At 31.9% G+C, this 16699-nt stretch overlaps 1 protein-coding gene and 2 pseudogenes across 1 annotated transcript in view; 1 reads left to right on the top strand and 2 right to left on the bottom strand.

Annotated features, from left to right (window-relative positions):
• BMPR2 (bone morphogenetic protein receptor type 2) overlaps positions 1 to 16699 on the bottom strand; it is a 138295-nt gene that overhangs the window by 16325 nt on the left and 105271 nt on the right. Inside the window, exons 4-10 of the mRNA XM_006921366.3 lie at positions 14984 to 15094; positions 14136 to 14227; positions 12020 to 12250; positions 11209 to 11323; positions 7050 to 7210; positions 5953 to 6100; positions 937 to 1073 (exon numbers count right to left, since the gene is read on the bottom strand). Of these exons, the coding sequence (XP_006921428.1) occupies positions 937 to 1073; positions 5953 to 6100; positions 7050 to 7210; positions 11209 to 11323; positions 12020 to 12250; positions 14136 to 14227; positions 14984 to 15094 (995 nt within the window). The remainder of the gene's footprint in view (positions 1 to 936; positions 1074 to 5952; positions 6101 to 7049; positions 7211 to 11208; positions 11324 to 12019; positions 12251 to 14135; positions 14228 to 14983; positions 15095 to 16699) is intronic.
• On the bottom strand, positions 3864 to 3982 carry LOC112470456 (annotated as a pseudogene).
• LOC112470475 lies at positions 6343 to 6461 on the top strand (annotated as a pseudogene).

Genomic DNA, 16699 nt, shown 5'->3' with positions numbered 1-16699 from the left:
TGTGACCAAGCATTCAAGAAAGAATTAACACCTAATCTTAAACTATTTCAAAAAATTCAAGAAGATAGAAGACTCCCAAGCTTATTTCATGAGACGACCATTACTCTGATTCCAAAACCAGACAAAGAAATTACAAATATACACAAAATTATAGGTCGATATCCCTGATGAACATAGATGCAAAAATCCTTAACAAAATATTAACAGACTGAATACAGTGATACATTAAAAAGATTATACACCATGATTGAGTTGGATTTATTCCTAGGATGCAAAGTTGGTTCAACATACACAAATCGATTAATGTGATACACCACATAAACAAATTAAAAAATAAGAATCATATGATCATATCAACAGATGCAGAAAAAGCCTTCGACAAGATACGACATCCATTTATGATCAAAATACTTAACAAAATCAGTATAGAAGGAAAGTACCTTAACATAATAAAGGCCATCTATGACAAACCCTTAGCCAACATTATACTTTTCAACATAATGGTGAAAAACTAAAAATCTTCCCTCTAAGATCAGGAACAAGGCAAGGCTGTCCACTATCGCCACTGTCCACTAGTGAGTGCAATCAGAAAAGAGAAAGATATAAAAGGCATCCAAATAAGATGAAATTTCAATAATGTTTAAAATATTAACGTATTAATTATTCCAGCTGTTACCCAACCTAGCAAACTTCACACACAATGGTTAGTCTCTCTAAATAGTATTTTATACTTGGAAAAAACTAAAACTGAACCAAAAAGGGGGGCTTTTTTAATATTGAAAAATTTAAAACATATAAAATTCAAGTAAGTTGGATTTCTGGCATTAGACAACTCTAAAAAACTATTAACATTATTAACAGTCTAGTTTTGCTTCAAACAACATTGAAACGCATTCAATCATAAGTCCTCTTTTTAACAATTTAGTTTTTTCTTACCAGGCTATTTTCTTTCCAAGCTTCTGGGAACTTGGGTCTCTGTTTTTCTCTGGAAACCAGAACCTGCATATCTTCAAAAGTTGGATGGTTTCCAACTTCTGTCTGAAAAGCCATCTGGTATTCTGGTACAGATTCACCTGTAAATTTTTTAAAAAGAAAGATGGAGTAAAATTTCCAATTATCATAAAAAGATAGAATAATGGGAGTATTTCTGATACTAAGCAAGCAAAGAAATTATGTCACACTCTTTTTTTTTAAACCCTTTCAGGCATATTTGGAGATCCTAAAGAGACCCTATTATGAGTTTAATGCATTATTAATAAATGCTTTAGTTAGAATAGCCTTTGTGTGATAAATTAAACGGTAGTGTTAATGATGGATAGCTATTTAAAAATAGTTTCTAGTATTACTAAATTTGGGCTGGGGGAGAGATTATTATATACACAGATATACTTAAAACTTGAAATATCTGAATTCTCATCAAGGGTAGTGAATATGAGAAGTCCAGGATCTAGTACAACAAACATGTATTTAGAATCAAATATAACTGGGAGGGCTGTAGAGTCATTATGTCTCATTAAATCTATTATACAGCCAGATTATATCAAATGTCACAAAAAATTTTATGACAATGGCCATTTGACAGAAAAATAGGTAAGTATTATTAACTATTCTACCACTGTTTAATAACTCTTTTCATTACCAATAAGTACAATCAGTTGCTTACAGTGAGAGGCTTATAGTTTTTACAAAATGTGATCAAATTAAACAATAAACATATTGAGCCACACAGAAGACCTCAGGGACAAACACTGAGAAAACCAATGGTCTAGTCAAAATCTTGGCATAGAACTCAGGAGAAATAGAGACCTTCCTGTCTCCTTGCCCCACCCCCATTCCATTAAAATCACAGGATAAATTAGAAGGAAGAACACCACGGTAAGGCACTTAGGTTCTATTCTTGGCTTCACCTTTACCTAAGAAAAGTCATTTTTAACTACTATATGTTTTAGTTTTCCCCGTCAGCAAAGTGGTACCATCTGCCCTTCTTTATCTCACTCAAATGGAGATAGAAGTTATAATGAGAAAGAAAGTACATTACAAAACATGTAATTTAAGTTTTGTGTCTCAATTCGAATATCCAAAAGAACCTATAAACACTTGTCCTCCACCAATATTAAAAATGACTTTTTAAAGGGGGTCAAATATGTGGTGACAGAAAGAAATCTAACTACGGGAGGTGAACACACAGTATAAACATATATATGCTTTACTGTTAAAGTGTACAGCTGAAACTTACTGGATTTCATGAACCAATGTCACCATAAAAAATAAATTAATTTAAAAAACTGATTTACAAAAATTCTATAATCTATGCAGCATAGCCCAAATTTTTTGGAATATTATACTATCTATAAATACAAGTGATATTTTTACATATTCTAAGAATTTAAGCAGATACTTTTATCAGAAACCATTAACATTGAACTTGAAAAATAAAACTAAAGGATTTAATCCTGCCAATGAGTATATCACTTTTTTTCATGAAACTGCGTATGATAAAACCTCAACCCATGCCATCTGCAAACTGTAAGATATTTACTACTGTATCTTACCTGTTTCTCTGAGACATATACACTACACATGATACCTTCCAAGTGTTATTTATTATTTTTTCTTCAAATGCTGGTTCAATAGAATAAGTAAAACTTCACAATTTTACTTATTTGTTTTAATCAGGTCTAAATTATAATGAGAAAACTTGCTCAATGAAATAGATGCACAATCTTGTGAATTAAATGACATTAAGGATTAACCAAATATCTACTAAATATTCATGGTTCTAAATCTAATTGTTCCATAGATACTTGTTTAGAGCTAACTTCATATCAGACACTGGAAACACAAAGATGAATGTTAATGACAACATTATCATGGAAGATATTAGTCTTACTGGGTTTTCTTAAAACTTGATCATCACTGAATTGTTTGAGGAAGTTCTTCCCCCCCCCCACAAGGAAGTTTTATAATCTAATTTTCTTACAAACTGTCCAAAATAGATAAAATATCTGAGAATAACAGATGTCGTCCCCTGCTTCTCATCTCATTTTCTACTTGTTAATTATGTCTCTAAGCAGTTATGAATTTTTAATCCCTTTCTTTTTCTTTCTCTTGCCTTTATTTTTTTTCTTTCTTCCTTCCTTCTCCCTCCTTTATATAAATTTTGCAGCATTTCACTCTTTCTTTGTAATAGAGATACCTAATTCATTGTTTTGTTAATATTCATATTATTTTGCTAATGAAAGTGTCAGCGGTCACTACATATTGATTCCATTTATTAGTAAAGCATGTACTGCATTTGGAAGTATATCATAGAAGTTTTTAAAAAATGTTTTACAAGAATTTTATTATTATATGCTTTCTCTAGGCTTATTAATATTTATAGTATCCTTTTTATTTCACAGACACTTCTCTAAGAATACTTCTATTCAAATTCAAAGATCATTTCTCAGTTCTATTTCTTTTTGACCTTTCAATTACATCTATTGCTATCAATCTTCATTCTAACACTTTCTAATACTGACTTCCAGATACTATGATTTCTCAGTTTTCTCTTTTTCTGACCATTTGTCTTTATAACTAACCTATTTGGCAGGGGAGTAGTCTCCCAACATTTAGTCTTGACTCAACAAATTTTTTCTCTTTATGTGTTCTCTTTCGGAAGTACATCCACCCATAAATTCTCAATTACCATCTCGATTAGACAATTACCAAATAATCACTTTAATCTTAGTTCTCTCGACATCCTCTTTATTCTTTTAAATTAAAAAAAAAAAATTTTTTTTTTAGGTGAGGCAACACTTGGTTGACCTCATAGATTGGAAGGACCTTGTCAGCTTACAATCCCTTATTTTTTATTTTATTTACACCTACAGCACCTGGTCTTCCTGAGTGGTCTCCCAGCCAAGTACCAACCAGGCCCGACCCTGCTTAGCTTCCAAGATCAGATGGGATTGGGTTTGTTCAGGGTGGCACAACCGTAGACAATTCTTTTAAACTTTTAAAAAATTTCTTCAGTTGTCTATCAATACCTCACCCAAAAGTCTTCATAATTCACTCATCTTTCCAATGTAAACCACTATTTTTTCTTAAGTTCCTGGCTGCCACCTTCACTATTTCTCAGATCTCTGAATATTTCTCAATTCCTTTGACTTTTTTCCAAAAGTTAACCAACATCACAGATTCCTTCTCTACATTTTCTCTCACATGTGCCTCTTCCTCATTTTTATATCTAAGATTATAGTGTATCTTAATGCAACTCTCTTTTTTCTTTATTTTTATTTTTCATTGTGGTTAAATATACATAACACAAAATTTACCATTTTCAAATGTGCAGTTCTATGACACTAAGTATATTCACAATGTGCAACCAACACCAAGATCTATCTCCGGAACTCTTTTCATCTTCCCAAACTAAAACTCTGTATCCATTAAGTAATACCCTATTTCTTTTTTCTTTTTAAAACTTCTAGTTCTTTTCTATTATAATTCATCTAAGATTTAATTGCCTTTCATCTAAACATCTAATATTGCTCTTTATTAATTATCAGATCAAAAATAAGTTATTCTTTGAATGCAGTAGTTGTTCAAAAACTATTGCTGATGGCAGTGTATCAACACTATAAGAATCCTTTCAGTCAGAAATACTTCTAAAAAACAACAATTCTGGATTAGGACGTTTAAAAAAATCTGTGGCCATAATAGAAATATAAAGTTCCAAAAGTTCCAAAATTCCAATAATACTGTGATACTACTATAATTGCTACTATTTCCAGAAAAACACCTCAGTTGGGTACTCTGTACTTCCAATTCACTGGAAAATGTACTTCTAAATAAGAACTTATAATGTGTAGTTAATTTAACTAATTATTTAATATATTTTAGATTATAAACTATTGTTAAATGCTTACTGTTTTTAAAGCAAAAAATTTTAACCCCACTACTAATCTGTTTTTATTAGTTTCATTTCACAAATTTGTCCAGTACTGGTTTGACTGACTGTTTTTCCTTTTCCTATGCTTTTAATGGTGTTATTCCTATAGAGATCATATATATCAAATCATTTTGTACATAATCTAAAAGAATGCAATGCACATATTGTAGTTAGTTAAAATTTCTATATGACAATAATGACAGGGATGAAAAAAATCCTAACAAAAAGAGAAAAATTATAAACTCAGTTATCTCAAGTAAGTGTCAAATAAGCATTCACATTAAATGAGTGTTCTTTCATTGAAAGGAAGGCAGGAAGGCAAGAAGGGAGAATTTTAAAAAAGGAAGAAAAGGAGAATGGAAAAGAGGAAGGAAGAATGAAAGAAAAAGTGTTCCAATGGATAATTCATTGCTTCTAATTAATTGGGTCAATTCAGGACACGATGTAAGTGTAGCTTCTCAAATGCTCAGAGGGTGGGGGAGGACGGGAGAGGTAGACGTGGTAAAGAGTGTCAAATATGGGGGTAGGGGGAGGGAAAAGTGGGTAAAGAGGATCAAATACATGGTAGCTGAAGGAAACTGGATTTTAGGTGGTAATCACACAATAGAATATATAGATGTTAAGTTATAATGTACATCTGAAAATTATATAATTGTATTAGCCAATGTTACCCCAATAAAGTTAATAAAAAATGTATATATATAAAAATAAGTTAATTAAATTAACTTAAAAATAAAATCAAATGCTCAAAGGGTGCATAAAGAAAAGGATGACTGCTAAAGCAATCAGAGACCAAACTAAACACAATTAGATAAGCTATTATGAGCAATTAATTAACTTGCATTCAGATGCAAACATGGAGTCTTTTTAAAAAGTTTTTCATTCAGGCTAATAATGTTTCTGAACACTAGGTGGCAAGGAACTGAAGGTTTAAATAAAAGTAAAAACATAATATAGGTAGAAAAAGAAGATATAACTGCTTCACTTCAAAACATATCACTTTTTGACAGCAGATCTCTTACCTGGAAAGAGGTCTGTACATCTCATAAATATCTCCCAATAGATTAGTCCAAGTGCATACATGTCTACTTGTTTCAAAGCTGATTCACAGTCCCTCAGGTTCACAGCTCCTTCTAGAACTTCTGGTGCCATATATCTGATTGTGCCAACCTGAAAAATTAGACAAATAGTTTTCAAAAAGATAATGTAGTATATTCTGAAGGACAGACATTAGAAACAAGTTATACATAAATTTCAGGTAAACAATATGTCAATGATAAGTTATTTGATCCTAAGAATGTCACTGAAGCTTTCTATACCTGATTTTGTAATCTATAAAATGCCCTTCTTGAACAATTAAACTGTGTAAGTCCATCCTATGGGACAGAATCAATCAATAAGAATGAGCTAGAATCTACGGCCATGCCACCCTGAACAAGCCTGATCGCGTCTGATCTTGGAAGCTAAGCAGGGTCGGGCCTGGTTAGTACTTGGATGGGAGGCCACCTAGGAAGACCAGGTGCTGTAGGAGTAAAAAAATATAAATAAATAAGGGATTGTAAACTGACAAGGTCCTTGCAATCTGTGAGGTCAACCAAGTGTTGCCTTGCCTAAAAAAAAAAAAAAAAAGAATGAGCTAGATTTTCCTATGTATATCAATGCAGTAAAATTTATAAGACACAGTGGGAAAACTGCAAAACAATATGTATAACATTTAACATTTAAAAAATTTACTAAAAATATACACATGTACATATAGACATGTATATGTGAATGCAGAGAGAAAAGGTCAGAGAGGATATGTTCCATGTTGTAACAGTAATTATCAGGTGACCTATCTTTAACTTGATAATTTTACTCTTGATTCAAAAATCGGTTCCTACAAACTTTCTACTAATGCTTGTCAAAAATGAGTTGAAATGGCAGAGACTATCACAGTGAATTAATGAACTAACTTTATGCAATGTCTTTGGTATCTCTTAATTTTGTAATTCCTAATATGCTATAATTGCTAGCATATGAGGATAATTATCCTGAGTAGTTAGTGGATTCTTTAATGAAATTTATTATTATTTTTTTTTCAAAGTACGTCAGTGTGATACCTTTTTTCTACACTCACCTCACTTATGGCTGCATTATCTTCTTCTCCTGGGCGTACCAATCTATTTCCCGTCAGCCTCATGGACAATCCAAAGTCACTAATAACACAGGTTCCATCATTCTTCACCAGGACATTTCTACTGTTTAAATCTCGATGGGAAATTGCAGGTTTATAATGATCTGTTTGGATAATTTCAAATATTTATTAATGCTTATATAGCACTATTAGACATGAAATGAACATGCGAGTTATAGGGACTACATAAACATAAAAGACAGTGTTATTCTTCTGACCATTAATAATTTAATAACAAAAAGGACAAAAGAAATAAAAAACTCAAAATCATCACTATTTTCACTACATTATATTTTACAACATAACTCTTGTTGTACATATAATTAAGCTTTAAACTTTAGCTGCAACTAATACCCAAAATGCTGTTGCTTCTAATTTTAACACACACTTGTTTTCTTCTCTTCATTTTAGGGTAGCAAAAGAACGCAACTGAGAAAGGAATATTTGATATAAACAAACAAACAAAAAACTAAAATAAGTATTAAAAAACTGACATGGTTTCAAAATTTGTATACATATCTTACACTCTTCTATGGCTTAACAGATTAAACCTGTGAGAGAACATCCCAGTTCTGCCCTAGGTTTAGCCAGCTCTCTAAGCCCACCTCAGTTCTTCAAATCAAATTAGAAATAGTTTTACAATGGACAAAAGAACAAGTGGAAGAGCTGGTACCTCTCAGCAAGATATGAAACCTGTTTTCTGATTTTACAGAGAAGCAAAGCACTATTATTCTCTTACTTGTTTATCACTAGACTATATATTCCATGAAGGCAGAAAGAACATGTTTCACCTGAATTCAAAAGAATTCACAGAGTAAATACTTGCCGACTGAAACAATATATCTAACCCCAGCCCTTCACCAAAAATACCACATATTTTTTTTCCTCTTATAAGGAAACCTTATATGAACCTTATATTAAGACCATAGCTCTTGAAATTAAAAAAATTCTACAGCATAATTTCTAAAATTTAAAATAACTCCCTAGGTATACAAAGAAATACAGCAATCGGAACAAAGTTAATGATGTTTATTGAATGTTTATATTTATGTGCAAATAGACTCAGTATTTACATGTATTATTCTCATTAACAAGTATTAGACTACAATTTCACCAACGATGAAACTAAAGATAGAAGATAATTCCTTTTACATAAATAAAGCAACGGCAAATTAAAAGAAAAAATAGCTGTTACCAAGTTTTTTTATCTAAGAGTTGATGTCTTTCAACTCCCCTTCCCACTTCCTGGTCCCCCCTTCCAAAGTTTGTATTAACATGGCTCAACTCAACCCCTAGAAGAGCTTCATTTCTTATTCTGGATACACCACCACCAGTATACATGGTAGTATACATGATACAATCTCAAGCTGATATTTATAAAAGAAAATTTATAGAGATATTGGAAAAAGTTTGTATACCAAATCAATACTTAAATTAAAAGATCACACACATTAGGGAAACCAGATTAATAATGGGGAGAATGTGTGATGAGTCAGTGAGATAGCCAGAGGAGAAAATTAAGTAATACATTCTGCTATTAAAAAAGAATTTAAAAATGAAAAGAAAAAGAGAGGGAGGGAGCAAAGGAGGAAAGGGGAAGAGAAAAGAAAAAACGAGATAAGATTTATCGCCAATGCAAAGGGTAAAACTATAGACTGTCTTTTTGAGACTTCTGTCCCTTTAAAAATCCCTTCAGTATTCGTTTCAATCTTTTTTATTTTGGGGGTGGGAGTGCAGAGAAAGAAGTAGAACATACAATGATTTTGCCATGTGCAACAGTATTGCACCAGGCAAATATCTCAGAGGAAAGCAGGACATAATACTAATTACAGGGTAAAAAATAAAGCTGAATGAAAAACGGTCTCTCTGTGAGTATTGGGGCAGGGGAGCACACATGCACAAGCAGGGCACATGTACATGCAAAGTACATGGAAGGATATACATAAACTAGTTAATAGGTTTGAGTGATTTATACATGTTCTTTCTTTGTTAGATTTTTTTTATGATAATAATTTCATCTTATATTATCACTAGGAAAAAATTTACAGGGAAAACCAATTACAAATAAATAAATGGGTTCAATTTATTTTGAAGCAAAAAATGAATAATAATAGTATTATTCTTTATTATAAAATTTCTGTGCTACGCAGCAAAGTTACATCTGGAGATACTGTGAAGAATAGGGTTCTCTGAAAAAAGTGAAATGACATTTTAAATATTTTGAAATAGTACAGTATAGCTGGAATATTGTTAAAATAATAGGTAAAACCATAAGTTCAAATAGCTACCATACTTATGTTTTTTTGCAGTACCATACATATACTCGTTTTTAAAATAGGTTAATTAATGAAAATATTAAGTAATGTTTAAGAATAACATCTGCATTTAAATAAAACTCATATTTGATGGTAATCATTCTCTTCAATCAGTGTTTGACTTGAAACCTCGCTCAATCATGCAAGCTTTGACAAGGGAGATTAGGATGGTATTTTAAGTTCTGTGCTAAGCCACCTCTTTAAAGGAGCTATAATAATATTTAAGAGTAAGGAAATACAGTCCAAACAGTTAATGTGCTAAAGCACTAAAGTGAGTACATCAAGTTGCTGACATAGGTAACAACACTGGTCAATTCTATATTCAGGAAAAGCAAGATGTTGAGATAAATGAACTAATAAATTATTCAGGAGAAATTATTTATATATGAAGCAGCAATTAGAAAAGATGATCCATGGTATTACACAATGGAACAAAGATCTAAAAAATTGATACATTAAGGATTCTCTTCACCACAGAGGTCAGAGAAATTTTAAAAAATGTTCTGGGCTCTAGTATGACAGGAAAATGCTGTAAGGGATGAAAGCCTGAGAAAGCACAAAGGCAGATTTTCACAGCAGAGCTAATTTAGAGGTGCCTGTGATCTGAGGTGTATTTTGAAACAAAGTGAGAAAGAAAATGTATTAAAGAGATGCTTTGAACAACTAGCAAAAATGTACATTTGCTGAAGAAAACTGTAGTTAAAGCAAGGAGCATAACACCACACAGTTCTGAAACACTAGCAAAGACTGACTCCCTACCATGCATTCTCCTCTTCCTACTAAGTAACAGAACCCAATATTACTTATGCAACAATACACCCAGCTAAAACAAAACAAAACAAAACAATATTCTCAGCATCCCTTGTAGTTAAGTGTGGTAGCTAAGCATAGACTAAATAAAGGGTAAACTTAAGACTGGGACTTCTGGAGGCAAAAGTGGGCGATTCCTCCTTCCTTCCTTTCATCTTTTCTGCTGATGAGAATATAGCATAATGAACAATGAGGTGACCTTGAAAATATAAACCATATAAAAAGCATAATGCAGGAGAAATATAAGAGCCTGATGCTGCCAAACAAATTTTGACTGTCTCTAGATTCTCACATGAGGAAAAAAAAAATTTTTATTCTTATTGAAGCCTGTAACTTTTTCCTCCCAAAAGATTTGACCAAATCTAATTCTAGCTAAGAGAAGCACTGGCTTATAAAAATATACCATTTGGCTTTTATACTAAAGTCCAACAAACTATGGAATAAAGATTCATGTGAAGTTAAAACTAAAGAAGTGATAGTGAATAGCCTAGCTAAGAGGTTTTTAATCAAGGTCCACAGATGAACTTAAAAAGGTCTTTGAACCCTTAGAATCAAAAGAACACTTTATTTAAAGTATACCCATATGAGGGGGATAACTTCATGAGTTATATAAATGTCTAACCACTATGCTGTACACCTATAACTGATATAATGTTGAATGTCAACTGTAATTGATAAATTTAAAAAAAAATGTTTTAAACTAATATGTCCATACAAGTATCTTTGCAGAGAAAGTGTTCAGAACTGCAATCAAATTCTAAATGGTATCCATGACCCCTCCAGACTTTTTAGTTCTTTTTCTTATTCTTCCTGTTTCATTTCAAATACTTTTCTCATGCCAGATCTTTCAAGCAGCTGGGTAATAATGAATCTGCTATAATATAAAATATATTTTTACTTTGAAGATATGAATAAAAATTCCCTTTGTTAATTTTGACTCCACATGAGTGTCATTCACCTTTTATTCATTGTCTTACCTCCTCGTGGTAATTCTGTATGAAGATAAGCCAGTCCTCTAGTCACAGAATGAGCCAGACGGCAAGAGCTTACCCAGTCACTTGTATGGAGACTCAAATACTTGCACAGAGATCCCTATATAGAAGGAAAAAAAAAAGTGTAACTAATTTACTTGAACATAAGAAGGTAAGTGAGCAGCCTTATAAAGGATTTTTATAAGTTAGGATTCCATGGAGAGCTAATGAATTATGACATTTCAGAATCTCAAAAAAGTTGGCAAGATATTTCTGTAGGTAGAGAAATGATGGAAAAAAGTATTTAAATGTTATCAATTTTTATTTTTCCAAGATTAAAAATTACAAATGGTTATTTCATTTTAAACATTTCTTTGATTTATCAAATTAAGATAGAAAAAATAAAGTCTTTCAAATTCTTTCTTTACACTGTATCTCTTATCAGTACAAATACAAATTATGTTGCTATGTTTTACAAGTAGAAAACAGGAGGCTTCTGTAAATATATATGTCAGTGCTACTCAAGGTGCTCATCCACAATCTATTTAGTACCAACCAGTCTGGGATACGGAGCTTGTACTAGAATGAAATGTTAATGAAAGCATTGCTTCTTTCACCAAGAAAATCAGGGGGTAGGGGGTTTTCAATGGTTAATCAGTGACTTAGTTGATTCACTTTCTGATATGAGATCCTTATCTCTTTGCAGACCTTTAGTAACCAGTTTGCAAAATAGCAATGCTCTACATAACAGTGGTCTTCCTGAAAATCTAATTGACTGTTCACATAAATGTCAGTTTATTTTTTATGAAGAACTTACATTGGGATAATACTCCATCACAAGCAAATACTCCATACGTCCATCTGCAGTGACTCTCTCATCTCCAACTATAAAGCGAGCAATGTTGTCATGCTCCATCAAAGGCACTCTGTAAATGTTCTTTTCATTGATAAAATTCTGACGGTTTGCAAAAGAAAACACTTTTACAGCAACTGGACGCTCATCTAAGGAACCTTTATATACTGCTCCATATCGACCCCGACCGATCAGCTGCAAATTTGTTTTGAAGAAAGCAAGGTATTAATTCATATCACAACAATCGAATTTACCAAATAAAGTGTAAGTCTATATGTGTGCCAAAGCTCTCTACTGCTTCAAGTTTAAATTACTCCATTACCAAGAAACTAATAAAGTCTGCATCCTACATGGCTCAGAAGATCCTACTAGATAGACCCAGCCCTCCTACAGATAGCAACTATAAATTCTGGACAAAATTATAAAAAGAATTCAAAAAGTGCTGGAGAATGAACAAAAAGAGGGTGATTCTAAAGGGAGTCAACACTTAGAAGAAAAGAATGGAATAGAATGGGCTACCCATTTTTATAGCTTTTAGCCTGAGAGCAGGCTTAAATCAGCACTATACAGTGGAGCTAAAAATGCAAAAGAAAATTCATAATCTCTCTGGCCCCAGGAACCAGAGAACAGAATTTGGTGCAACCATAGCTGCTAGAAAGTGAGAGGAGAATTCTAGAACAGAGTCACAGAGGGGGAACCCAGTGAATGGGACAAATTCCAGCTAAAGACAAAATAATTGAACTGAGATTTGGATTTCCGTCCAAGACAAGTTTGCAGTTATGTCCAACCAAGATAACTGCATACGAAAACAAACACTGAAAGTGAAAACACTTCAGAAGAACCTAAAAAACTCAGAGTTTCCACAATATAACACTCACAATATCCGGGATACAATAAATTACTCAATACACAAAAGACTAGCAAATTGTAACCTGTTCTCTTAATTTTTAGCCTCTTGGGATTTCTCTCACTTTTTACTGAAACAGGTGAGGGATTTACTATCATTTATTTAACAATATTTGTTATATTTTATTCATTATTTCTAGGTTAAAATTTAACAAACAGATAAATTGTCCTTTAGAAAGTTTGTATCAACATATGGTAAATTAGCAATGTTTGGGAGCGTTTCTTTTACTCAGTCCAGGATGAAATTCTATGGCTTTAATAGGTTTTTCTTTTTTTTTTTTCCCAATTTAAGTAAATTGGACATCTTCCTATATATTTATTAGCCATTTCTTTTGTGAATTGCCAGTTCATCTCTTTTATCCATTTTTATGGATTATTTCTTTCATATTGATTTGTACTAGCTATTTATTAATTCTTAGTTTTTGTGTTAAAATATTTTTAATTTGGCATTTAACTATATTTTTCTCCCAAATGAACGGTTCTTAAAATATTTTATATAACCAAATATGCCATATCTATTATTTAACGGTCTTTGTAGTTTGAGGATCATAGTTATCTATTATTTAATGATCTCTGGTTTGGGGATCATAGTTTATTTATCCTAATAAAGATCATTAAAACATTCATCATGGTAAAACTTTTACCATAGGTTCTGATTAATTACCAAATGAAAACTAAATTCTATGCAATATATGACAGTCACATGTACCTATAAAAATATATGCACAGACAAGGAGTACATATTTTGCATCTACTATGGATTCCTTACCTGACACATTCTTCTTAGTATTTCACATGTTTTTATTCCTATACTCTGTTCAAGTCTATACTCAAAGATCATTTCCTTTCTAAATATACTTTAATAACTCTCTTCTTATAACTTTCTTATCTCATATCTGTTTTATTTTTCTTCATAGCACTTACAACTTGAATAATATACATTCATTTGTTTACCTGTTGTTTGTAGACTCTCTCCCATTAGAATATAAGACTCAAGAGGGATATCTGTATCGTTCACCTATATTCTCAGTGCCTAGAATAGGCCTTGGCACGTAATTGATACTCTAAATAAATGCTTGTTGAACAAATGAATGAATGATTTAGTGAGTGAATGAAGTCACTATCTCAGATATGGATGCAGAAAGAACGGTCCCTAATCTAAGAGCCATCTTACCTCCAACAGTTTCAAATTATCTAGGTCAAGAGAGGGCTCTGACGCTGCTGCTTCCATCATGTTCATACTGTGAAGACCTTGCTTACGGTCTCCTATAAGAATAGACAAAAGAAGTTATTAATGTGTGCTTCTTTTAAAATGAAGATCTTTATACACTTTTTATTATATTACCATCAAAAAAGAAGAGCTATAGAATGGTTGGTAGCAAGACTTATATCTAATGTTAATGAGAATAAAACTTAACTAAACTAGGAATCATCTTTAAATGAAGATGAATGATAAATAACACCAAAGCTGAATTCTGGGAGATGATTCCAGCAATAGACCTAGTTTAAAACCTTAAGAAATACTGCCAAAACATTAAAGAATAGTTTTATTAAAATTATTCAAATCAATGAATGAGTGCTGATCTCCTAAAAAGCTCATCAAACCTAAATTTATTAGAACCAACTGAACAGTTGATGATACTGAGGAATTACTGTTATAAGATGTGAAAATGGTATTATGGTTATATATATTAAGTCTTTCTATTTCAGAGATAATACTAAAGTATTTGTGAATAAATGGTATCTATGCTTTCTTCAAAAAAATCCAGTAGCACAGAAGGGGGTGTAGTAAGTGGGGTTACAGATAATATACAGATTTTATAATTGTTGAAGCTAGGTGATAGGTATTTTGCATATGTTTGAAACTTTTCATAAAAACTAGAGGAAAAAAGTTCGTTAAGAGAGAAAGATGGGAGCTACTATAACAGATTTTTTTTTAGCATAGGATTTTAAAAAGAAGAAAATAAATTTTGATCAAATAGCATGTTTAATAAACAATAGAATAAAAAGTGATATTTTTACCTGTCAGTATCCTGTATCCAAAGCATAAGGCAACTATCAAAACAGCTAATATAGAGACTGATGCCAAAGCAATGATTATTGTCTCATCTCGGTTAAATGAATGAGGTGGACCTAAAAGAAAACAAATTTTAAAATATAGTTATCCTTAAAGAATATGTGGTACATATGTACAATAAAATATTACTTGGCCATAAAAAGAATGAAATCTTACTGTTTGTGAGAACATAGACGAACCTAGAGGGTATTATGCTAAGTGAAATAAGTCAGTCAGAGAAAGGCAAATACCATGTAATTTCACTTATATGTGGAATCTAAAAACCAAAATAAATAAACAAACAAAACAAAAACAAACTCATAGATACAAAGAACAAATTGATGGTTGCCAGATGGGCAGGGGGTTAGGAGTCTGGATGAAAAAGGTAAAGGGATTAAGAAGTACAGTTTGGCAGCTACAGTATATTCACAGGGATGTAAAGTACAGCATTGGAAATATAGTCAATAATACTGTCATAACTATGTATGGTGTCAGGGGGGTACCAGACTTAATGTGGGATCACTTCATGAGTTATATAAATGTCTAACCACTATGCTGTTCACCTGAATCTAATAAAATATTAAAGGTCGACTGGAACTGGAAAAAAATTTTTTAAATATAGTTATCCTTTGTTTTTTAGTATTTTGTTATATATTGAAAGAAAGGTTATATCAGTAAATAGTCAAATCAGCAATATTTTTGCATCACAGGAAATGAAAATTAATAAATTTGTGATAACTGCAGATTATATATTTCATCATATAGATTATCTTATATAGATTTAGAACACTGAAATACCTGTTAGTTATGCTCCTAATTATTAAATTATCAACCATATCATAGAATAGCATAGACAGAATAGTATAATATTTAAGAGAACGATCTTTAGAATCAATTTTGGTTTTAAATCTTGCCTCTACACCACTCTCGCAGTGGCCTTTAGCAGGTTCTATGACTTTTCTAGTCTTTACTTCTCTCACTGTAAAATAATACTCTCTACCTCACAAATCTTCTGTGAGGCTCAGATGGGAGTCTAAGTACTTAGTCAAATCTGAACTGGACTTAAAACTCAGTTCTTCCACTTATATGTGGTCTTCAGAAAATTTCTTTACCTCTCTGAGCCTAAGTTTATCACTTGCAGAAGAGGAACACACATATCTAAATCATAGGGCTTTAATGAGCATGTAAACCATTTTATGTGTTAGTTCCATTCTATGGATCAGGTTATGTCTAGAGAAACACATTTTAGGATGGATGTACACAAACTGCAGTATAGCCGGAAGACACTAAGGTATGAGAACCCTGAAGTGTAATGAGTAGAAAAAACTGAAAGTGTCTGATATGGAAAAAGAGAAAACTTGAGAGCATATGATAGCTGTCTTCATGTGGAAAAAGACTTGTAGCTAGAGAGAATAACAAGATCCAATTAGTGTGTGTTCAAGAACAGCAGTTTTTAGCTCAGCGTACAGAAAAACTTATGGCTTATAAAAGGTGCTGTCTAAATTGGAATGAGTTACCCTGTTCATTTTTTATTTTACTGGCGGTAATCACGCAGTATTTGGTAATAATGACTAGAGGCTGGGGTTGATGACTGCTAATATCCTTATTTAATCATTCTTTAAACTCAATCAAAATCAAGCATATTGTATTTTAAATGTTTCATTTTGGACATTATATTTATG

Source organism: Pteropus alecto, unplaced genomic scaffold, assembly GCF_000325575.1.
Source record: "Pteropus alecto unplaced genomic scaffold, ASM32557v1 scaffold3, whole genome shotgun sequence".
Taxonomy (NCBI): Eukaryota; Metazoa; Chordata; class Mammalia; order Chiroptera; family Pteropodidae; genus Pteropus; species Pteropus alecto.
This window is presented reverse-complemented; position numbering and strand designations above follow the sequence as displayed.